General features: G+C 45.5%; 1 protein-coding gene across 6 annotated transcripts in view; it reads left to right on the top strand.

The window, feature by feature from the left end:
• The window catches only part of ITPR1 (inositol 1,4,5-trisphosphate receptor type 1), a 345,755-nt gene that overhangs the window by 291,841 nt on the left and 29,107 nt on the right, over positions 1-24,807 (top strand). For all 6 annotated transcript variants that reach the window (XM_065933259.1, XM_065933257.1, XM_065933262.1 and 3 more), the window contains 8 exons: positions 162-284; positions 7,144-7,319; positions 11,529-11,693; positions 17,569-17,764; positions 19,300-19,392; positions 20,449-20,588; positions 21,166-21,331; positions 24,269-24,429. In XM_065933259.1, the coding sequence (XP_065789331.1) occupies positions 162-284; positions 7,144-7,319; positions 11,529-11,693; positions 17,569-17,764; positions 19,300-19,392; positions 20,449-20,588; positions 21,166-21,331; positions 24,269-24,429 (1,220 nt within the window). The remainder of the gene's footprint in view (positions 1-161; positions 285-7,143; positions 7,320-11,528; positions 11,694-17,568; positions 17,765-19,299; positions 19,393-20,448; positions 20,589-21,165; positions 21,332-24,268; positions 24,430-24,807) is intronic.

The raw sequence follows: 24,807 nt of genomic DNA, 5'->3' as shown, positions 1-24,807 counted from the left end.
GCTTATGAGTCAGCTTGAAAACAAGTGACCATTTTTAATGTTTGGTGAAAACTGGGAACAAAAGTGGGCTTGTAGGGGCCGAGCGGGAGGAGGGCCTGTGGAATGGCGGCGTTCTGGCTCGCAGTCTCGGACCTCATGGGGTTCCCTCTTTGTTTTCACAGCCCAGCCCGTCCTGTACTGGTGCGCCCGCAACATGTCTTTCTGGAGTAGCATCTCATTCAACCTGGCCGTCCTGATGAACCTGCTTGTGGCGTTTTTCTACCCTTTCAAAGGAGTCCGAGGAGGTACTGCCCGAATCTTTTAATTTCAAGGAAACTTCTAGAAACAGCAGGATGGCTGTGACTTGTGTCTTAAATGGGATCCCTGGTAGTACTGGTGCAATTGATGGGATCCTAGTTCCCTGTTTTCAGACACGATGAGAGTGTAACTTCTACCACGAGTTTATCTTTTGCTTGTTTTTTGTGTTTTAACTTTTGCAATGTTGTGTTGGTTTCTGCCATAAGCAACATGAGTCAGCCATAATTAGATGTCCATCCTCTCCCTCTGGCACCTTCCTTCCCTCCACATTGTCGTCCCTCCAAGTCGCCACAGAGAACCAGACTGGGCCCTGTGAGTTCCACAGCCGCTCCTCGGCAGCTGTCCGTCTGATGCCTGATAGTGTGGACAGGTTGATGCTGCCTTCTCCATTCACCCCACTGTCTCCTTCCGCCACTGTGTCCACAAGCCCCTTCTGTACATCTGCAGCTCCATTCCTTCCCTGCAAGGAGGTTCATCAATAATACTGTTTTTCTAGATTCACTTACATAGGCGTTCGTACACTGGATTTGTTTCTCTCTGACCTACTTCACTTTGTATAACAGGCTCCAGGGTCATCCACCTCACTAGAACGGACTGAGATTCGTTCTTTTGTATGGCTCGGTAATATTCCACTGTGTATACATACCACAGCGTCTTTATCCATTCATCTGTCGGTGAACGTCCAGGTTGCTTCCATGTCCTGGCTATTGTAAACAGTGCCGCTGTGAACATTGGGGTGATGTGTCTCTTTAAATTATGGCTTTCTCAGGGCATGGGCCCAGTAGTGGGGCTGCTGGGTCACACGGTATATGTACTTCTATTCTTTTTAAGAAATCTCCATGCTGTTCTCCATAAGGGCTGTGTCAGTTTGCATCGCCACCAACAGTGTAGGAGGGTTCCCTTTTCTCCACATCCTCCACAGTACTTACTATTTGTAGATTTTTGGTAATGGCTATTCTGACTGGTATGAGGTGATACACCATGGTTTTATTTTTAAATCTAATTTGAAATCATATAAACTGTTTATCCATATTTATTTGAGAAGCAATATGTTGTATTAAAACAGTAAGAGATCATCTTAACCTCCTTGTTTTGTATGTCAGGAAACTATGTATCAGAGAAGCTGAGAGATTTAGCCAAAGACACACAGCCCCTTAGCAGCTGAGCTAATCCTAGAATGAATGTAGATAACTTTGATGCTCAGTCCAGTAGATTTTTTTCCTATGCCATACTTGTGGAATTGATTTCAAACTAAAGAATTTGTAAAAAATAATCTCTGGAATTTATTTATTTATTTGGCAAGAGGTAACAGGAGACAGAGCGTGAATGACTTTAGACCACACATCCTTGGCTTTTTAGTCAATTAAGAGCTGCGTGCTATTGTTCACATAATGAGACATGCTGTCCATGGTCTTCACAGATTTCCTTACCCCATCTCCTGGTCATCTGGGTGCATATTCTACACATTTTCTGGAGAAAAGGCAAACCACTTAGGAAGAGCAGTTTTCTGTTTGGGGCTCCTCTGTTTAACAGCCCTCTGGAGACATTTACAATTGTGGAGTTCTGGGGGCTCCCCTTCTGTTAAACTTCCATGGCCCCCTTTTCTGACACCTGCGACTGCCTCCTGGGAGGCTGACTTTTCAAGTCAATTTCTCATCAGAGCTTTTTGGCAGATCACTTCCCTTGTGTTTGTCGCAACCTGGCAATAGCTACCTTGTGTGAAACAATGGGATGAAGAGCCCCAAAAAGTAACAGAATAAAAGAGAAGAAAAAAAAAAAAAAAAACAGAGGTAAATCCAGAGCAAACTCTGCTCTGGAGTTTAATAATGCAGATGTGTACACAACTGAAGTAAATTTAAGGTCCAATTTAAAAGTGATTGTGTGTTCTATGGTATATCTAACTTACTCACTTAAGGCTTTACCTTTTCAGTTGAGCCTGAAGCCTTGTGGAAGGCTTCATTGGAGTGATGTTTTCCGCCCAAGGCAGTGCTTAAACACAAGCCCAAGGGGTATGTTCCTTTAAAATGCACTGTCAGGATTCCTGGTGTCCCTGTCTGAAGAGTTGGGCAGGTCCACAGCACTTCATGGTGTTCTTGTGGGGAGTGTCTGCCTGCGCTGGGCTGCCAGTCAGCAGAGGTGGAAGTTTAGTGTTCAGCTAACGGGTCAGGTGGAGGGGACGGAGCCCTCTTCTCACCTCCAGGGGGCTATCACATCACAGCAGATTCTTCAGCTGTTACTTTGGGGGTATGTTCGTTTTCCCCCTCCACTTCTTTAAAGAATATTTAAAACTGATTGTTGTTCTGTACCTTGGCCATTTTCTTCACTGGTCACTTAGGGCAGTTTTGAGGTCACTGTCTGGGGACAGTTCATTGATAGCTCCCTCCTCTTCAGTGATAAGCCTCATCCAGTGGAACAGCTAGACCTACAGAGTCTGGACTTGGTGAACAGGCCTGGCCCTAACATTCACCTGCCACATGACTCTGGGCAAACCACTTCAGTTCATCCTCCTTGTCCTCCCTAATTAAGCAGTGCTTAGGTTGAGTCAGTAGTTGTGACACCTAGGTGTGGATTTGGAAATTCCCATAGTGGTCAGGAGAAAATAATTTTGACCCAGTCAGGATCTCTGGAGCATCCTGTTTCTTACCCATGATGATTGTTAACGGTCCTTCCAGCTTTACAACGTAGCATTCAAGGTGGCATTGACCCTGGATCTATAGAAATCTAGCCTTACTGTTTTGGCAGTGTGGGCTTCAGAACTTTGGTCGATGGACTCAACAGAAAACATAATTAGATGTCCCTGGAGAGAAGGAGATTGATCTGACCTAAGAAAGTCCTTTCCATTATACAGTGACAGAAATTCCCCTCAAACACATCAACTCACTGAGGGATTTATTTTTTTCTTTTAAACGTATTCTGGGGACATCTATACTCACTGTTGACCATCTTCAGGAAGAAGGTTGTTTCAGCCCTGTCTAGAAACAAAATCTGATAGGTTACCTGAAAGTATGTTTTTAAGAGAAATATTTGTTCTTGTTGAATCCTGAAACTAGGGTTTCCAAAATGTCCCTCCAGCAGGAGTTTATTGACCTTGCTGCGTATACCAGTGTGGCTTTCTGACCTAAAAGGCTTGGGGCTGCCGAGGACACTGTGGCCTTAAAAGCTCCTTTTCAAAAGTATTTTTTCCCCTTTAGTTGAGAACTGAGAGTCACACAGTCTTTAAAAAGCATGAAAATTTGGCAGCTTCAGTATTCTTAAAGAATTTGTAAGCATGCCATGGTGATTAAATCCCATAAAGTACTACTTTTTAAACTTTCTTACTGTTGGAATTTTCAAATCTGTACACAAGTGGAAAGAAGAATATAATAAACTGCCATGTACCCATCGGCCCAGCTTTAACAACATTTTGCCTGTTTTGTTTTATTTATACTCCTGTATTTTCCGCAAGATTTTCAAGAAGTCTAGACATCTTGTTTCACTGTGCATCTCTTAACTTCAGAGAATATTTTTAAATGTGTATAATCACCATAGCATTCTCATATCTAAAAAACCTAACAATATATCATAAAACAATAAATAGCCTGTCCCCATTTGTGTTTCTCCAGTTGTCTCAAAGAAATCTTTCTATAATTGTTTCTTTGGAATCTAACATTAATGTTTTTCCAATAATTTTTTTAATTGGAGGATAACTGCTTTACAGTGTTGTGTTAATTTCTGCTATACAACCTCATGAATCAGCCATATGTGTACATAAATCCCCTTCCTCTTAGGTCTCCCTCCTACCCTCCCCAATTCCGTTACCCATGCCTAGGTCATCACAGAGCACCAAGTTTAGCTCCCTTTATTACACAGCAGCTTCCAACTAGCTATTTATTTTACATATCTAGCAGTGATTTTTAACTCTGCTTTTTTAGTGGGAAGACAGCAGATTTTTTATATTGTCTCTTTCAGGATTTGGGTACATGTGTTGTACTGGTCACATTTATTATACTGGGATGTTAAGAGGTAATTTAAGATGATGATTAAGTGCTTAAGAAAATGAAAGGTAAGCCACAAGCTGGGCAAAAATACTTAAAAAACATGTCAGACAAAAGGCTTATATCTAGCCTATAGGAAGAACTCTTATAACCCAATAATAAAAAGACTACCCAATTAAAATAATGGGCAAAAGATTTGATCAGATATTTCACACAAAAAAAGATATATGAGTGGTCAATAAGAACATAAAAAGATATTTAAAAAAAAGAAGATATTCAACATCAGTAGTTATTAGAAAAATGCAAATGAAAACCGCCAAGATATGTTACGAGAAACCTACTCGAATGACTAAAATTAGAATGACTGACAGTACCAAATATTGGTGATGATCTGGAACACTGCAACTCCCATATGTTAGTGATGAAAAGGGAAAGTGTAGCATCAGTTTGGAAAATAGTATGGTTAGGTCTTCTAAAGTTAAATATATCCTTAGGGTTCTCATTTCTATTTCCATGTTTTTGTCCAAGAGAAGTGAAAGCATATCCCTACCCCAGAACTTGTACTTGAAGTTTCCCAGTAGCATCTTTCGTCATAACTTCAATCTGGAAACACCCCCACTATCCATTAATTGTTGAGCAGATAGATAAATGACATGTTATGGTCCGTGTTATGGACCACTACTCAGCAATAGAAAAAACAAGCTATTAATATGCACAATAACATGAATGAATCTTAAAAATTTTGCTAAGTGAAAGAATTTTTTTAAAACCACCTACTAATATTATTTTTCCAGTTTTTATGAAATTCTGGAAAATGCAAAGCTGCAGTGGTAGAAAGCAGATCAGGTGTTGCTTGGGAGTGGACACGGGGCGAGGCGTCAGCTGCCAAGGGCGCAAGGAAACCTCTTAGTGTGATATGATATTTATGTCTCAATTGTGTTAGCAGTTACATGTGGTTAGATGACTGTGTAACCTGCCCACAGTCATGCACTTAAAATGGATGGATTTTTTTTTTTTAATGATGGTTAAGGACCATCACTGGGGCTTCCCTTGTGGCTCAGAGGTTAAAGCGTCTGCCTGCAATGCGGGAGACCTGGGTTTGATCCCTGGGTCAGGAAAATCCCCTGGAGAAGGAAATGGCAACCTACTCCAGTATTCGTGCCTGGAGAATCCCGTGGATGGAGGAGCCTGGTGGGCTACAGTCCATGGGGCCGCAAAGAGTCGGACATGACTGAGCGAATTCACTTCACTTTCACTAAGGACCATCAACTCTGGTGACATGTATATTCGTGGTAGATTCTGTGTCACCTTAGGTGAGGTACGTAGCCCAAGACTCCCATTTCCTCTGGGGTAAATTGGAGGTGATCATAGTACCCTCATAGAGTGCCCAAGAGGAGAAAATAAATGCTCATCCACATGAAGGGCTTGATACCACATCCTACAATTGTTAAATGCACAGGAAGGGACACACCTGACCCTCGTACCTACTTCTTCCTGCATTTCTGAAAAGCTTCTGCCTTTCAGTGCCCATCCCTGATCAGATTCTCCTTTGGAAAGATATCAAAAGGGAAGAGGCAGGTGGCTGGGGTTGGGGGACAGTTCTCAGAGGGAAGGTGAGTCTTGGCAGGTGTGGACAGACTGAACTAGGGCAACCCACAGGCCGGTGGGAGAGCCTGGGACCCGCAAGGACGTCGCTTTCCCAGGCGGTGCGGCCATCCAGGCAGCTCTGGAGAAGTGAAACTCCTTTATATAAGCAGCCTTAATCATGTAGTGTTGCTTGTTTACATCTGAAGGGAACTCAAAATGTGACAGCATTTGAAATAGGGGTGTTTTTTTTTTAATGAGTGTTTTACAGAACCTTATTTTTAGCCCTGTTGGCTCATGTTATATAACCGAGCCGTCTCGTGGGACACTCTAAATAGAACTTGCAATAGCAAGAGATGACAGAAACTGGTATAAGCTCTTTGACTACAAGGATAATCTAATTGTAGGATGATGCTAATGATACGGAAGTTGCTTTCCTCCTTCCCTTGAAGAAATCTGATGCGGGCAGGGGACCTGCAATTTTCCTTTGCATACTTTTAATAGAAATTAGAAGTCTGTTCTTCCAGTTCGCCTCCCTGAAGAGTGAAGTGTGACACATGGATGAGTTTTGCTTATGGAACAAACCTATTTGATGGGTGCCTGCTGGGTACTCAGTGCTTCCCTTGGGGAGGTTGGAGTCCAGTGGGGATGGGGCTTGGAAGAGGGGGCAATGACTGCTAGGAAACAGTATCCCACAGGGCTGAGCAGGGATACCGAGGGTCAGAGACAGAAGGAGCACCTGGCCTATTTTGTGAGGAGAAAGGGGGTGGGGGAGGCTTCCTGTGAGAGGTTCGTGCGTGCGTGCGTGCTGAGTCACTTCAGTCACGTCCAACTCTTTGCGACCCCATGGACTGTAGCCTGCCAGGCTCCTCTGTCCATGGAGATTCTCCAGGCAAGAATACTCGACGGGGTTGCCATGCCCTCCTCCAGGGGATCTTCCCAACACAGGGATCGAACCCACGTCTGTTTATGTTCCCTGCATTGGCAGGCAGGTTCTTTACCAACTCGTGCCACCTGGGACGCCCCCTGGAAGAGGTGACATCTAAGCTAAGACCTCAGGTGAATAGGAAAGGGAGAGCATTTCCCAGGGAGAAAGAACACGCCGAAGGCTTAGGGGTAAGACAACATGCACGTGACTGGTTATGTCTGGGGCAGAAACCTGGAGGTCCGGGTTGGGACAAGGCACCCCAGAGAGCTGGTTGAAGCAATTGCCACTGAACCCGCTCCGGTGTGTCCCCTGTGTGAGGGGAAAGCCCTGACCTCTGAGAGCTCTGCCTCCTGGTTGCAGGGACCCTGGAGCCGCACTGGTCGGGGCTGCTGTGGACGGCCATGCTCATCTCTCTGGCCATCGTCATCGCCCTCCCCAAGCCCCACGGCATCCGGGCCTTAATCGCTTCCACGATTCTCCGGTTGATATTTTCCGTCGGGCTGCAACCCACGTTGTTTCTTCTGGGAGCTTTCAACGTAAGTGCGAATCCCTTCCTTGCCATTTTTTTGTTTGTTTCCACCTGAGTAGGAGTGCCTTCCATTCTCCCTGGAATCTTGGCCTGTGCCTTAAGTGCAGAAAAATATATCCTTGGGGTCAGCTGTTAAAACAGCAGAGGAGAGCTTCAGATGGCCATCACCCTCTTCACCTTCTCACGGGACAGCGGACCCCTTCATGTGCTCTGCAGACACTGGCAGTCTCATTGTCAGGGAACATTTCTCTTGGAATTAAGCAAAGGGAGAGAGATGCTGAGATTTGGGTTCATCGTGCCCATCGGGTCATAGGTGTGCTAGGATGAGAGGTTCTAGTCAGGAAGTCAAATGACTGCACGTGAACACAGCCCCCATTTCCAGTGAGGACCGCAGAGAACAGAGCAGAGAGGCAAGAGGGACTGTTCAGAGAGAGGGAGCAGGTGGAACGGTCAGAAGAGAAGCCAGAGGTCAGGAGGGTTACCGCAAAGTCAGTAGTGACGTTTGGAAGTGCCGTTTCAGTGCTTCCAAAGCTTCCAGTGTGCTTCCAGGGTGCAAGGATGGACGCCGACTCCCTCTGTGGAATTCTTAGAAAATGGACATGACTGATAACCAAGCCATAAATTGGAGAGGTTTCCTGCCAAAAAGAAGGAACAAGTTGGGACCTGTGGGCATCTAAAACCACTTTCCAGAGGTTTCTGCCCTGAGCATATAAGGAAACTGAAGTCACTGCATAAAAATGGAAGTGATATTGCAAAATAGGTTAACGCCGTAATTTAGGGCAATGATAAATGTCCCCAGATGGGGACAGATGGCAGGGGCAGTAAGGGTGTGAGAGGACAAGAAGCGACTTTAAGCTGACATGCTTAAGAGGAGGAGGCGGGATTGAAGTTTTGGCTCAAAGAATGGAAACCATCAGGCCAGGAGGCAGGGACTGGGAGGAGCATTCTCCCCACTGGTGGAAGCAGCCAGGAAAGCCCAGACCTTCTCAAGGGACAGCCAACAGTTGAGTTTTGCCTCCTCAGTGGTTCATGTACTGAAGTATAGGGCCTGATTCTGGACAAGGAACCTGAACCCGAACTTTGGGAAAACCCACTGGGGCTCCATCCTCCAGGTGGGCCTGTCCTAATTTGATAAATCTTGGGTGAAAAGGGACTTCCTTAGTCAAATTAATGTGGGAAATGCTGGATCAAGGAAAATGCAAGGTTTTTTACTGAAAGATTTCTGAGACTTTAACCTACTGATAACGCATGAGGGCTTCTCTCATAGCTCAGCTGGTAAAGAATCCGCCTGCAATGCAGGAGACCCCGGTTCAATTCCTGGGTCGGGAAGATCCCCTGGAGAAGGGAAAGGCTACCTACTCCAGTATTCTGGCCTGGAGAATTCCATGGACTGTATAGTCCATGGAGTTGGAAAGAGTCGGACACGACTGAGCAACTTTCACTTTAACGCATGATGAATCTCTAAGAAGGGAATACCAGGTCTTCATATTTCCCAAACTTATTTGCCCACGTGTTTTGTAAAGTGTAACTTGGAATTAGTGTCATATGGAGTATAGGTTGGGAAATTCTATTCCCAATACTGGTAAGTGACTCAGGGCTTTTTGATTTTGTTTTAAAGATTTTTTTCCAATGTGGACCATCTGCAAAGTCTTTATTGAATATACCACAACACAGTTTCTGTTTTATATTTTGGTCTTTTGGCCGAGAGACATGTAGGATCTTAGCTCCCTGGCCAGGGATCACACCCGCACCCGCTGCATTAGAAGGTGAAGTCCTGACCACTGGACCACCAGGAAGGTCCCTGACTCAGGGTTTTTGAGCAGAGAGGTGGCATAAGCAAAGTATCGTTGAGAAAATTCCCTTGGTAGTGGCGTGAATATATATATGGATTTGAGGTGGGGGGACTGGAGGCAGGGGGACCCCTTAGGGGGCCATGTCCCCCTTACATGAGACAAGCCTGCCTCTTGATCATAGTGGAGAATGAAGATACAGATGTCAGAGCTTTGGAGGAAATGGTGACACATGGTGGGCATAGGGTCTGAACTTTACGCCTGAAAACGGTACGTGGCTTCATCTGGGTCCTTTTCTCTAGGCAGCGAAGGTATTCCTGTCTTCACTGGGTGGTGAAGCAGGCAAGAATAACTGCAAATTTTCAGTCACGGAAGACTGGGAGAGGAATAATGCAGCCAGCTACCCTGAAGTCATGCAAGACCTGGTTTTCAGGGTGCAGATAGACCTGAGTTGTTGAGTGACTTGACTTGAGGTGACAAGACAAGCTGTTCGTGTTAGGCCTGGCATTTAGAAATGCATGACCAGGGTGAAAGAGACACATAAGTGCCAAAGGAGGGAATGCAGGCTTCACCTGCAGTGAGCGGAACTTTCTTAAGAAACAAATACAGAAGACACAAATAGAAGGAAAAAACATTATTTCAGAGGTTGTCTTCTGTGAGTTAATTCTTTGGTTTCTCTGGCCTTTAGTCATTCCAGAGTGTTCTCTTCTGTAACAGAAACCAGTTGGGAGAAAGACTCCATGTAGATAATTGATGACCATTCATAATAACATTAGCCCCAGGAGGAGAACTGAAATAATAAACAGTTATTTAGAGGGGATTTTTAAAAAAGAATACTTACATGAGCAATGGGAGAAGTAAACGTAGCTGTGAGAAAACTGAGCAGAAGTTAAAGAGGAGGGCAGATTGAGGTAAAGCAAATTGCTCCGTTGTTACGATTGTAGGGCATGACATGCTGGAGGTCCTGGAATGCCAACCAGAGCATGGCCTTTTTTTCCTCTCTTGGAAACCTCAGCACAGTTCATTCAGAATCAATGATGTTTTCTCACCCTAAAAAAGATCTGACACTGGCAAAGGTTAGAATATTAAGGAAAGAGAGACCTGGTAGATTGAAAGTCGAGCCTGTCTGAGAAAGCCGAACCTTCTCCATGGGTGTTGGCTTCCTCCCTTATCTGATTGCTGAGAAGCTCACTTGCACTGACCCACCAGATTAACTGGCAGCGTTTCCCTAGCACCTGTGGCCAAGCTAGCTCGGGTGGCAGGACATGGTTTTACAAAGTGCAGCCAAAGCGCATTCTCTCTGGCTTTCTCCTGACTTAGGTTTTTCTAGCAACGTGTTGCTAAAGGCAGACTTGCAAGCTTGGGATTTCTATCAGAGGTGGGACTATCTTAGACAGTAGGTCAGCCTTCAGTTGCAAGGGTCAGAAAACCTACTCCATGCTAATAAGCAAAGAAGAAAATGTGACTGAGAATCAAGAGACTGGCTTCAGGTGTAGCTGAATCCAGGAGTCCAGACGATAGCATAAGGGCTCAGTTCCTCTTGTTTGCTTCTGCACTGCTGGTCCCCTCGGGCTCTGTGATAATGCAGGATGGATGCCAGCAGCCTCAGAGCTCACTTTCTCTCAGGTTCAAGGTCAGGGATAAAGAGCAAAATTGTCTTAGCTGCAGTCCCAGCAGAGATCTCAGGGGGTGTCATTGACTCCTTTTGGTCACATGCCCATCTCTGAGCCAATCATTGTTGCCAGGGCAATACAGTACTCTGATTGGCCAGGATGGAGCCCCACCCAGACCTCAAGGACCAATACAAAGGAAGGAATGGATCCCCAGAGGTAAAATAGAAGTTATTTCCGGAAAGGGGGGCAGGGGACTAGAACTCGTCCTGAAGTCCCCTATTTCCCCTACCACCCCAAGAAAGCTGTTTTTCCATGTAGAATTAGGAGCAGTGGATAACAAGAGCTGGATGCTTCTCATTAGATTGCAACACTCTAATGCCTAAAATGTAACAGGAATTCAGAAAACACTTTTAATCATGCTAATCACAGGGTTCGTGGATTGAGGTGACTTCTGTGTTTGACTCACTCACGTTAGAATGTTAGAAATGATTCATATCTCATCTTGAAAATCATAATTTCAGTATGTGCAAATTTTGTTTTTGTCATGTACAAATGCCACTTGATTAGTGTTGCACATGGAGTTACCTGACTGTCACATTAACTTGCAATATGCCTGAAAAGCAAAGTAATGAAATGACTGAGATCCACAGAACCATTCTTGGTGCATCCGGTGGGCACTTGGTGCAAAAGGAAGCTTCTGTTTGGGGCGAGGCGCCGAAAGATGGTTGAGGGCGGGTCGCTGTCAGTTCTCACCAAGAGTCTCAGGTCTGACTTGGTCCGTGCTCCTCTCACTGTGGCTGTCATTGTTCTCAGGTCTGCAATAAGATCATTTTTCTGATGAGCTTTGTGGGCAACTGTGGGACATTCACCAGAGGCTACCGGGCCATGGTTCTGGATGTCGAGTTCCTTTATCATCTGCTGTACCTGCTGATCTGCGCCATGGGGCTCTTCGTCCATGAGTTCTTCTACAGTTTGCTGGTGAGTTACTGGTGTTGAAAAATTTTACATGCGGGAAACTAAGAGAGCGTGCTCTGTTCTTCCTTCTCATCACAGATCGCTGCTTTTCACGGTGACTGGTGTGCCTGGTCTAAAGAGGCAGTAGGCCCCTGGATGCAGTGTTCGGGGCATGAGGAAAGGAAAGCTACTCCCAAGAGGAGGTCTGGCTAGAAGCAGCCCAGGGTGTGTGATCACACTGCCTGCGTGCACACCCAGCCTGTTACTTTACAGTGATAGACGATGCCCGCAGCCTGGATCAGGAGATGTTGCCTCCACACACCGGCCCCACCCCTTTGTTTTTCTTTATTTCTTGGGCTCAGCCAGCACTTACCAAGAGAATGTTTGTGTGACTGTCACCTTCTGATAGTTCTCACGGGATCCATCTTCCAGTGAAAACATGTAGTAACAACAAGAGCAGGAGCTGTTTTCAAAGACCCAAGACCCCATGACAGTGAACTTGATAGATTTATGGATCCAGAAGACCTTTTCAGCGGAAGTTGTCATGCTCCAGTCTGAGCCGAGTGGTTAAATGTCTTGACCCTATTATCTTCCTCCTGAGCAGGTTTTTAAGTGACAGACCACTGTCTGCTTATTCTCCTGTCATTACAGGGAATCTTGAACTGTGGAGTTGTAGATAAAAAACCATTTCCATGTACCTACGTCAAATGATAGGAAGGGTAAAATTGACCTTTCTGCCAGCAAAACCATCCATAAAGGAAATAGAAGAAGTATATTAAAATGTTGCTGAGAATAAAAAATATTCAAAGTCTAGGTGTTGAATAAAGATGAGGAACTTGGGAATTCCCTGGCAGTCCAGTGGTTAGAACTCTGTGCTTTCACTTCCAGGGGTGCAGTTTTGATCCCTGGTCGGGGAGCTAAGATCTTGCAAGCTGTGGTGAGATTTAAAAAAAAAAAAAAAAAAAGACGAGGGACTTATTTACAAAAGAAGGCAGAACAAGGAAAGCACTTTGAGGAGGTGCAGTCCACGTGGTCTCCAGGCTGGTGGCCTAACTGCTCTGTGCTGCTCCCATCTACAAAATGGGAAGAACAGTCCATTTCCCCACAGGGCCGTCATGGGGATTCTCCACTACTGCGCGTGTCAGTCTGAGACTAGCCCCACAACAGAAATGCTGAGCCAGGGCGATTATTACTGTCTCTGTCATCCCTTCTCCCGTCCAAACACCGTAAAGAACGCCAGGACTTGCCCCTTCCATTAGCGGTGTGTGCTAGCAGACAAAGATATGGATTCTTTCCCTTCTTTTTAAAAATAGGTCTGACCAGACTTTGAGGTTTTAGGCAAAGAGGTCTCTGGATCCACTTGTGATCCCATTAGTTGCCCTATTTTGGTCACTGTCTATCAGAGGCCTTTAGAGTTCTGTGTATATTTCTAAGCCTTTTTGTCTCACACAGTAATCCGTGGAGGGGGTTCTAGCTTGTGAATCTGGGAGACCCAGGTTCAGAACCCAACAAATGCCTGGCCTCTCTGAGCAAAAGAGGCAGGGTTGAGTCGGGGGGCTCTGCCATCCCTGCTGTGGGGGTCTCACCCGTGAGATTGGAGAATCCCCTTTAGAAATGCCATGTCGCCCAAGGAGAGGGTGATTCTTGCTACTGTCTACTGTTTGAGGGTGAAATTAATAACTAACATTAAAATGTATTGGTTGATGGAAAATTATTATTAGGGTTAGGGTCCGTTTCCGCTTTGTTCATGGAAAAGCCCTCCTCTTTTGTTCACTGGCAGTACCACCTGGTATCCGAAGCCAGAGGGTGTCGCAGTGAGCCTGGGCAGTGTCGTCCCAGCCCTCCGGGGCCTCCCAGTGTAGAAAAGAGCTGTTACTGTCAGTTACTGACATGCCCCGTGGGCTCCTTGGGCCCCCTGTCACGGGCGGGTCTGCCTCAGAGGTGGGCGATCTCTGCATGTGATCCCCGGCGAGGCTGGGCCTGGTGAGTCTGGTCACCTGCCCGGAGCCCCACGCGAGTCAGGGGCAGAGAGGCGACAGCTCTGCGGCCCCGCTGACTCCGGGTCTGAGGGTTGGAGCCCGGCCCTGAGCTGCCTTTCATTCGAGCCTGTGAAGAAGTCGCTGCCTCGGTGAAGGCGGTACTTCACGGCGCCATCTGCAGGCCCGCGCTCCCGGCTCTCAGCTGTCGCAGGAAGATCAGAGGCGCTCAGAGCTCGCTGCGATGTTGCCTGGGCCCAGTGCACGTTGAGAGGGGCCTGCAGGATCAAGCGAGACCGTGGCTGGATGCCGCTCCTCAGTGCTGCCGGGGGATTTCTAAACCATCTGGGCCTCGACTTTCTGGGACATCAAGTGAGGTGTTCCTTTTGGTGTCAAAAGCAGCATTTGTCGTGTCTGTTGAGAACCGCAGGCAAAAGACTGAAACTACACTTTATTCCACAAATGAGGAAAGCCTGTGAGAGAAAGGAACTGGAGGGAGACCGGGAGCAGGAAAAAGCCGCATATCACCGGCTTGTGAATGCTCTGTGCCAGCAGGGCAGAAAGGCAGAGCCGGTGACTGTGGTCTCATGGAAGTTCACCCCAAAACTGGCTGAACCTGGTCCCCAGCCGCATTCAAGCCGTGTCCTTAGAAAACTATTAACATCCCGAGATGAGTGTGCAGAGTTCATTCGCAGGCAGGAAACAGGAGGAGAAATGCATAGTCAGTAAGTGTGCGGGTGTTCTAATGTCAAACAGCGACATGCTGATGAAAACACCAGTGTGATTCCATGCTGTACCCATGATGGGATAAATTGGCATAGCCTTCAGCAAAACGTGTGTGTGTTATAACATTTGACCGAACAATTCCATGTTTAGAAAGTTGACGGAAAGAAATAACTGGATAGGGGAGTATAGAGGCACGTATATACAGAAGTGTTCATCACAGCATTACTCTTAATGATATAGAATTGAAGCTATCTTCACTGTTTGAAACAGAAAAAGATGAGGGTTGAGTAGACAGTGAGTTTTCAATACACTGGAATACTAGGTGAACATTTTTGTGTTTGAAACCAACATGAACTTTATGATTTTTCTTCCTCAGGTCGAAATCAGAATAATTATAACAGAAGCAAAGCTTATGAAGCTTTGTTCACAAAAACATCATGAAGTAAAACTTGCCTTAGTAAAGATCCATGTGCATAAAATGAAAAAGCTCTCCAAAATCCAAATAGATCTAATTGTTCTTTTTATTAAATATAGACATAGATAGCAACTCTGTTGCCCAAATTCAAGAGAGTATATGCATGAGACAAGTGCTCGGGGCTGGTGCACTGGGATGACCCTGGGGGATGAGATGGGGAGGGAGGTGGGAGAGGGGTTCAGGATGGGGACCACATGTAAATCCATGGCTGATTCATGTCAATGTATGGCAAAAACCACTACAATATTGTAAAGTAATTAGCCTCCAACTAATAAGAATAATTGGGAGAAAAAAATAAATAAAACTTTTTAAAAAGAGAGTATAAATACCTCAGGATGATATTGAAATAATGTCTAATATAAAATGAATGAATGTGGAAGTAAGAGAGAAAAGGTATTTCCAGAAAATTAGAACACTGCTCATTGTTAACCAGAATTGTGTTGATACTTATTCATTTAAATTTGAAAAAATGATACTATTTTAGGGACTACCCTTGTAGCTCAGCTGTGAAGAATCCGCCTGCAATGCAGGAGACCCTGGTTCAATTCCTGGGTTGGGAAGATCCTCTGGAGAAGGGGTAGGCTACCCACCCCAGTGTCCTGGGCTTCCTATTTGGATCACACTCTCCCAGAGATACTGAGTCTCTTAGTCAGGCTGTCACCTGGGCAGGTACTTTAAATGTGTGATCTTTTTTTAAACCTGAAAATACTCATGATTCTCTTAGGAAGCAAGCTGACTATATGCCAGGTTATGGTATAATACTTTTATAAAAATATATATGCATAAGTTACATTTTTTTTCAATTGTAATAAGGCCAGAAGAAAAGAACGTATTGAATAAATGGCTATAGATAATGAAATAATTAGCATTTTTTGTTTTTCTTTTTCCTTTGTGCTTTTTTTGTGTTTTCAGAAGTCTCCTCCATTGAACTTGTCTAATTTTCTAGTTAGAAGAAAGCTTCTCCTTATTACAAAGCAATGCATGGCTATTATTTTAAAATCAGAAATTACAGATAAGTGGGAAGAAAAAAAATCACTTGTTATTTCAGTGATTTGAGGGCTGTATAACCTCTACAGTTCTTACCCACAAAAAACAAGTGTCATTTGTTGTCTGGAGTTGCTCTTTCTTGCTGTTTCATAGTGGCTTGCTAGAAAATATTTAACCAGCATTAACAGCAGCATTAGCCTTTTGTACTCTTAGATCTGAATTAAGGCCTCTTCTCTGCTTCCTTTTAAGTGTCCTCCTTTACCTAATGCCCTTAACTGGCCTCAGGACACGGACTGGCCTTCTGGAGGCAGAGGGCTAATCGAGCAGAAAATGAACTCCGATGTCAAATTCTGCATGGGAAGGGACTCTGAGATCAGCTAGTTCAGTCCACTAATTTCACAGATGTGTAAACTGAGGTCCAGGAAGGTTTCACAGCCCGATCAACATCTTGCAACAAATTAAAAGCAGACACATGCCTGTCCCCAGACTCCCTTGGCTCTGCACTCATTCCCTGGAGCTGTGGTAGAGGCAGGACTCTCAGGAAGAGATTGGATGTCATCAGCAGGACCATATTAAAACTAGCTCCCAGCTCCAAAATAACCCCATTCAGCCCTTCTCTCCTGGCTCCCCACCATTTCTCCAGCCAAATATCTGAGATTGTGCTTCTTAGAAAACCAGCCACTGGTCTCCTGTACCTCTGAGTACCTGTGGGGGGCCTCCATTTCTCATGAAGCCAACTTCTTGCCGAGCCCAGGCCCCTTGGCAGAGGTCAAGCCGAGATTATGAGCACGTTGTGAACAGCAGGTTGTCTCAGCCCCTCCCAGTGGGATGAGAGGCGGTGAGGCTTCCTGGTGTGTTACCACCACCAGCGTCCCCGCCACCGTCTGTCAGGGTGGCCTTGGCCCAGGCTCTTCATCAGGAAATTAGTGATTACCATTGGTTGTGTACTTAGCACGTAAGTATGAGTGTATGCTAAGCACTGTATATACAGTGTCTCTTTATTCTTCATTGGTACTCTGTCTCGTCCACTCTGCAAATGGCAAGACTGAGGCTCCCAGAGAAGAGGTTAGTAGCTGGTCCTGGTGACAGCAAGTGGTTGAGCTGAGGTTTGAATCTCTGTCCAAGACACTGCCCCCCCAGCCTGGCCCGTAGCAGCTCATGGACCTGTGGTCAGGGACCAGGACTTGGCCAGTCCTGTATCCGGAGTGGCTGACCCTTACCAGAAGCTCCATCAGATGACCCTAAATTAACACACAGCAGGACCTCATCCCCTTCCTCTCCCTGTCCTCTGCAGCTGCCCGGTACAGGCCTGTGTTTTGTCTAGTCCCAGGACCTTGAACCTGTATGTAGACAACTTGAAATCACTATTGTTTCCCACCCTCCTCTTCTGTATTTGTTTGTCCTTGTTTTTGCAATCTCAGTTTTCACTATTAAGAAGGGAAAGTGTAACATATTAAGAAAAGAGTATAATGCTTTTTTAAAATTTATTTATTTTTAATTGAAAGATAATTGCTTTACAATCCTGTGTTGGTTTCTGCCATACATCAACACGAATCAGCCGTAGGTATACATATGTTCCCTCCCTCTTGAACTGCCCTAGAGTAGAATGCTTTTGAGTTAGCCAAAGGGTAGGTTCTTTATAAATCAAGTTGCGCTTAGGGGACATCGATGTCCGTCTAATAGAGATGCTTCTTAACACTGTCCCCTTGTCGTCCTTTTTTTTTTGTTTTTAAAGCTTTTTGATCTAGTGTACAGAGAAGAGACTCTGCTCAATGTCATTAAAAGTGTCACTCGCAACGGCCGGTCCATCATCTTGACGGCGGTTCTGGCTTTGATCCTGGTTTACCTGTTCTCAATAGTGGGCTACCTTTTCTTCAAAGATGACTTCATCTTGGAAGTAGATAGGCTGCCCAATGAAACCTCTCTTCCAGGTGGGTTTGGACCTTCTGATCTTTTTTTTAATGTTAAAAGAATGTTTCCTGACTACAACCGAACTAAAAATGATGACTTTGGCAGTGTAGGTATTTCCCTAACACTCAAAAGTGTGAATTGAATACAGGACTTCGATTTCACTGCATTCAAAGGGTGATATGATATGTCAGATGCTAAGTGTGAGTGTCCAGATGCTACATTTATTTACTCAATTTCTATTTTAAACTTGTACAACATTTTCTTAAAAGTTTGACCAGTGTATATTGAGAGTATGGGAGTAGGCATCGCTTGCCTTGGTAAGTCTATTTCTAGCAATTTATCCTTTAAAAATAGAACTGTAGAAGCAGGTGTTCATTGCAGTGTGAAATTGGAAGCAATCTCAGTGTAAGGGAGTGTTTCATTAGAGTATGGTTCATCCATGGTGTGGTGAACCCTGTGGATATGGTACGTCTTTATAAACCTTCATGGAAAAGTACCCAAGATATGGTGGGAAACTGCAGAAAAGTAACTACAATAGGATCTGCGTAGATATTTTTTTTAATGAAAAATCTCACACCTGCGCTCAGCTGCTGTCATGTTCGACTCTTCTGTGACCCCATGGACTGTAGCCCGCCAGGGTCCTCTGTCCATGCGATTTCCCAGGCAAGAATACTGGACTGGACTGCCGTTTCTTTCTCCAGGGGATCTTCCCGACCCAGGGATTGAACCCATGTCTCTTGCATCTCCTGCGTTGGCAGGCAGATACTTTACCACTGTGCCACCTAGGAAGCCCCTAAAAAGCTCATATGTATCTTTTAAACTATGGAAGAATATGCCCCCAAACCGCAATAGTGGCTGTCTGTTGGACCTTTTTACAATATGCAAGTTTTACACTGAGCTCATATGATTTTAATTTATAGCAAAACCAGGAGAGATTTCCTATTACGAGAGAGAGACAGTGATCATACACTTGAGTGATCCCCAAGTGCTCGTTTCCCTCAATTAAAATACTTGACACTAGTAAGTGAAATATTACTGGTTTTTCTATTCAGGTAGCCAGGCGCCCTGAGTCCAAGGAGCAAACTAGAATTGTGACTAAGCCAGACAAGCTTTTCTCTCCCTCCCAAAGGCTGCATTCTTGGCATGTAACCCCAGCCTCCAAGTTGACATTCACTGCCAACCATCTTAGGGTTCTGAACTAAACTGATCTGATGCCATTCCTGCTTCTCACGCAGACTTGGTCTAAATCTTACTGGAGTCTGTGTGTTCAGTAGTATCTGTCAGGGAGTTTCAGCTGTTTGTCTTTAAAGTTGGAGAGGTGCTATTTAAGTGTGATATTTCTAGTAAGCTTACAGGAATTGACATTTCTGGCTTTTTTCCCATCCAGATCACCCAACGAAAGTGTAAATTGCATCTCTGCTTTGGATTTATAGGCAGGATTTGGAGGGTGTTATTTATGTAAAGAATTGTTTAATCAGCCGTGAATTTGGGACTTCAAACATTTTAACCATATGCTGCCAGATTGTTCATCATAAAATTGCCTTCTCTCTCCCAGAAGCCAGCGAGAGTTTGGCAGGCGAGTTCCTGTATTCTGACGTGTGTAGGGTGGAGACGGGGGAGAACTGCTCCTCTCCGGCACCCAAAGAAGGTAGGACCTCGCAGCCTGAAGCCCTATGTTAGTGCCAGCCTCCCCACAAGGCTTAGGACGCACGTGACATTGGAAGCAGATGAAAGGCAGGGAGAGGAGGGGAATGAAGTGGGGGGGAAGTCTACATGGGAATAAAATAGCTGCTGAATTGATTCGCCCAGTATTTACAGAGTGCCCACTATTTGCCTGGGACTGTGCTGTGTTCTATTGATGTTAGTCTCTAAGTCGTGTCTGACTCTGCCTTGGAGGTAGAATACAGCATGACTAGGGAAGGGATCATGAGGAAGAGGAGTAGGAAGAAATGAAGCCAGAGAAGTTAACAGAGGACCAGATTATGAAGGGTCTGCAGGTCAGGCTGAGGAGGTTAAAGCTTCCTCAAGGTTGATCCAGGTTGTTGAGAGGGGAGTGATAGGATGAGACTGGTATTTTAGCAAGACCCTTCTGGCTGCTGCTGGAGAAAAGAACAAGCCAGTCAAAACATCCCCCGCCTCCCAAGACCAGTCTCCAATTTAAGGTGTAAAACGATTTGTCCAGAGGACCAATTGTAGAAGGTTGCTGTTGTAATTGTTACGCAGTTGCTAAGACTCTTTTGTGAGACTCTTTGACCCAGTGGACTGTAGCCCACCAGGCCCCTCTGTCCATGGACTTCCCAGGCAAGAATACTGGAGTGGTTTCCCATTTCCTCCTCCAGCGGATCTTACCAGCCCAAGGATAGAACCCATGTCTCCTGCATTGGCAGGCAGATTATTTACCACTGAATCACTAGTGAAACTCATAAGCAGCTATCTAAGTTGCAATGTCTGTTCAGTGCTGGGACTGGAGTTGAAAATCTGAAAAGGGCACAGTATTTTAGATTGAATAGAGGTAAGGGCAGTTTTGGGCTTGAGAAATGAGCAGGGCTTAGTGATGAACACAGTGATGACAAAGGAAGCCTTTGACGCTTGTCCGGCCCCTGCCTGTCCTCTGGTGAGACGGCATTCGGGGAGCATGATCTGGAAATCCTGGCCTGTCTTGCCGCTCACGTTCTCACTCTCTCCCGACCTGCCGTGTTCGCAGAGCTGGTCCCTGCAGAAGAGACAGAGCAAGATAAAGAGCACACGTGCGAGACGCTGCTCATGTGCATCGTCACGGTGCTGAGTCACGGGCTGCGGAGCGGGGGCGGAGTGGGCGACGTGCTCAGGAAGCCATCCAAAGAGGTAGCTGCGCCCCGGGGGAGGAGGGGCAGGCGGCGGGGAGCGCGCGGTGCAGGGGGCTCCAGTGGAAACTGCAGACGCGGGGGCAGCGCCAGCGCCGAGAGCGGTGACGGGCAGACGCCCAGAGCCGGCTGCTCAGGGCTCCTTTTCGCTCTGGTTCTCATCCGACTGTGCTGTTGGGCGGAAGCCCCCCGCTGTGGAAAGGGGCAGCTTCCGCCCTCCCCTCCGTCTGCTAAAATGATTCTTTCCTTCAGACGCGTCTGGCCTTCCTGAACACATTTGCAAACCCTTTAGATCCCAGGAAGTGGGCAGGTGCCACATGACACTTGGAGAACTCACAATATACCCAGGGGGTGTGAAAAGAGATGGGGTTGTGGCTTTTTCAGCTTGATGCCCAGTGTGCTGGTGGGGGTGGGGTGAGCCAGCGGGCTTGGGACATCTGATTGGGGTGCATTCAGTCCCCATCCTCTGCCCGGAGGTCTGCAGACCCAGGGGTTGGGTAGGGAGGTACCTGCCGACAGGTTACACCACCTACATCCCCAGCATCCCTATCCCTCCCATCCCTGCTCCTCTTTTCCAGGAGCCCCTCTTTGCTGCTCGAGTGATCTACGACCTCTTGTTCTTCTTCATGGTCATCATCATTGTCCTTAATCTGATTTTTGGGGTCATCATTGACACCTTTGCCGATCTGAGGAGTGAAAAACAGAAGAAAGAGGAGATCTTAAAGACCACGTGCTTTATCTGCGGTGAGTGGTGCACTCGGCTTTTGCTGGGGGGTTGGGATGGGGTGCTCTGGCCCTCGGTGGGAGGGGCGCCTTCTCCCGTGTCCCTGTCCTTGACTTTCTGTGGGCCTCCTGCTCTGTTCTCCTGGGAAATATCTGGAGTGCCACGAGTTAGTCCAGCAGCTGCTGGTTGGTTTTAAGAAATGAAGTTTGGGGTAGCAGAAACATCATTGTGCATTATTTGAAATGTCTGTGTCTTTGGGCCTCTAGGTGGTTGCACTGCCAGACTCTCTCTTGTTCCCATTCTAAGTAATTAGAATGGAGCTCTTTCATTCCACTCCAGCCTGTGGATGTCTTCATTGTAGGTGGTGTCAGGTTTCCAGTGGAAATACAGCCCTCTTAGAGCACATGGTGGAAATGCTCAGAGCTTGGGAGTCAGACTTGTGTTCTGATTAAGCCTCTGACACTTAAGAGCCATGTACCCATGGTACAGTCACTTCACTTCTCTGAACCTTTATTGCTCATCTGTAAAATGGGTACAGTAATGGACTTCTCTACATTATCTTGGGACTTAGTTGAGGTAGTTTATGAAACAGTTCTAGCATAGAGCCTACACAGTGGTAGACACCTACTAATAAGTAGTAAACTGCTATGTAAGAGAGGTGCATGGGGTACCACAGAAATCATTGTCAGTCTAACTCCAAGGAAATACCTGTAAAATGCAAAGTAATCATGGAGGAATTTGGGAGCTAAGTAATCATTTCAGGATTGTTCCTAATATATCAATGGTTACTAAATACATAAATTTCTTACCAGTATGTATACTCATAGTGATCACGTTTCCATTTAAAAAATTAAGATCATAGCTTTTTGCCCCTTAAAACCATTTAAACCTTTTCATTTCGACAGTTCCAGAGTTTCAGAAAAGTCACAAGAATAGTACAAAGAATTTTTGTGGACTCTTCATCCCAATTCCCCACATATTGAAGTAACACTTTAATATGTTTATTGTCATTTTCTTTATTCACACACACACTGTTTCTCTGAGCGGTTTGAGAGTGATTGACATGATGCCCCTTTATCTCTATTTCAATACTATATATGTCCTAAAGCTAGGCACCTTCTCTTACACATGCAATATAATTATGAAAAGTGGGAAACTAGCAAGGATGTCATACTCTTAATCTACATATTCTATTCAAAGTTCACACTTTACCCTAATAATGTCCTTTATTGCAAAGGTAAGTCCCAGGTCGTGTGTTGATTTCATTGACATTTTTGAAGAATTTAAAAGTCACTTACCTTATCCAATGTCCCTTGGTTTGGGACTGTCTGATGTTTTCCCATGGTGAGATTGTTATGGATTTCTTATAGGAATATCAAAGAAATAGTGTATTCTCCTCAGTGCATAATATCAGGAGGTGTTAGTCACTCAGTCGTGTCCGACTTCTTGCAACCCCGTGGACTGTAGCCCGCCAGGCTCCTCTGTCCATGGGATTCTCCAGGCAAGAGCACTGGAGTGGGTTGCCATTTCCTTCTCCAGAATATCAGGAGGTACATGATGCCAGCTCCTCTTCTAACTGGTCACACTAACGTCGGTCACTTGGTTAAGATGGTAATGGCCCTGTTTCTCCATGGAACTTACTTTTCTTTTTTTTGTACCATTGAGAACCATTTTATAGGGCAATCCTTTGAGATGACATAAATATTACATTAATTCCCAAATGTTGACTCATCAGTTTCTGCATCCAGTTTTTGCCTGAGTCTGTGACTGTGATGGTTGCCAAATGATAATTTTTTAATTTACTTTATTATTATTTCTACATTTGTTTATTGGCTTTTTAAGAAATAGCTTTCTCTTTTCTCCATGTATATTCGTACTTTGTGACAACGTGGATTCTTGTGTTTTTATTTCATTCAGTGGATGATAATCCTTTACTGTCATAATTTCTTTTGATGCTCACATTGCCCCAGATTTGAGGGCTCCTTCAGAGCTGCTGTCTGTACTTTGCCACATCACCATCATTTATTACAGACTTCCGTAGTGTTTTTAGCACCGTGAGGCATCACGGGCTGCAGCTCACCTCGTACCTTCTCGCACCCAGCGCTAGTATCAAAGATTTCTCCAAAGCGCCCTCGTTCTGTTCATTGGAGAATGATGTTTAGAGTCCAAGATCCGGTCACTGGGTGTGCTCATCCCTGTTGGTGTGCTGCTGCTCCCAGGGCTAATTAGGGCAGAGATCTCAAGGATACATGTATCCACACAGTTTTGTGTCTATTTTTACAAACATGTGAAAAAGGATGAGGTCATCCTCAGACCTCTAATTCCAGTTCACCATCACAGGGTTTATTCTTTCTCCCTTTCCATATTTGTGCTCCATATTTCTCTAACAGTCAGATATCTGGCTCTCAGTGTCACCATATATTTGTTTGCTCAACCTAAGAATACACAGAAACTAGTTTCAGAATTACTCACCCAGACCTCTGCAAAATATAAACCTACCAGCTAGAGTTCAAAATGCATGTAAAGTTCCTTTTGTCCTTACTCTGCCTCCTCAAAAACCTTGTAACATGTCTACATTTTGGCATTTACCTGGGAGAGGGGACTCCCAATCACTGGTTGCCTACTGTGTGTGAGCCTGTCACACTCACGCTCAATTAATCCCCACATACTCTTGGAACCTAGGCGGTGTCTTCCCATCCCCTGCAAAGGTAGCTAAGGCACACTGGAGACCAAACAATGACTCGTGAGTGACAGAGGTGGACATCCAGCCCAAGTCCATCTGACTCACAGCCTGTGTTTTCTTGCTATGATACAAAAGTGAATGCGTGTGTAAGGCCAACAGAACCCAACTCTTGATAAAGGCAGGAGTGAACCCACAACCTCCGCTGTTGGGGCAGTTCCTTCATGGGTTTTTCTGCAGCATGGCCACTCACTCGGGGCTGTCTGTCTCTTTTTAGGGTTGGAAAGAGACAAGTTTGACAACAAGACTGTCACGTTTGAAGAGCACATCAAGGAGGAACACAACATGTGGCATTACCTGTGCTTCATCGTCCTGGTGAAAGTGAAGGACTCCACGGAGTACACGGGGCCCGAGAGTTACGTGGCGGAGATGATCAAGGTGAGCGGGCAGGGCTCCTGGAGACAGCTCACCCTGGAGCTTTCAGGCCTGGCTTCCCAGCTCGGAGCACAGTGCTGGCAGCCAGCAGGGATGATGATAGCGATGTCTGCTCGTCCTTTATCATGGGCCAGGCATCAGGCTCTAGAACTCCGTGTGTCTTCACATTTAAGAAGCCCCAGTTGGGGTGTCATCTCCATTTTAAAGGAGGAAATACTGATGCTCAGAGAGATGAGCACGTGGCTATCTAATAGGACCAGGGTTTGCCCTTTTATCTCATGCAGTAGCCTGCCTTCCATGTCTATGTACTCGGCCTTTTTTTTCCCTTTATTTTTGATATTTATTTATTTTTCACTGTACTGAGTCTTTGTTGCTGCTTGG

The sequence above is a fragment of the Muntiacus reevesi genome, chromosome 4 (assembly GCF_963930625.1).
Source record: "Muntiacus reevesi chromosome 4, mMunRee1.1, whole genome shotgun sequence".
Lineage (NCBI taxonomy): Eukaryota > Metazoa > Chordata > Mammalia > Artiodactyla > Cervidae > Muntiacus > Muntiacus reevesi.
Note: the sequence above shows the minus strand (reverse complement) of the source record. Positions and strands in the feature narration are given on the sequence as shown.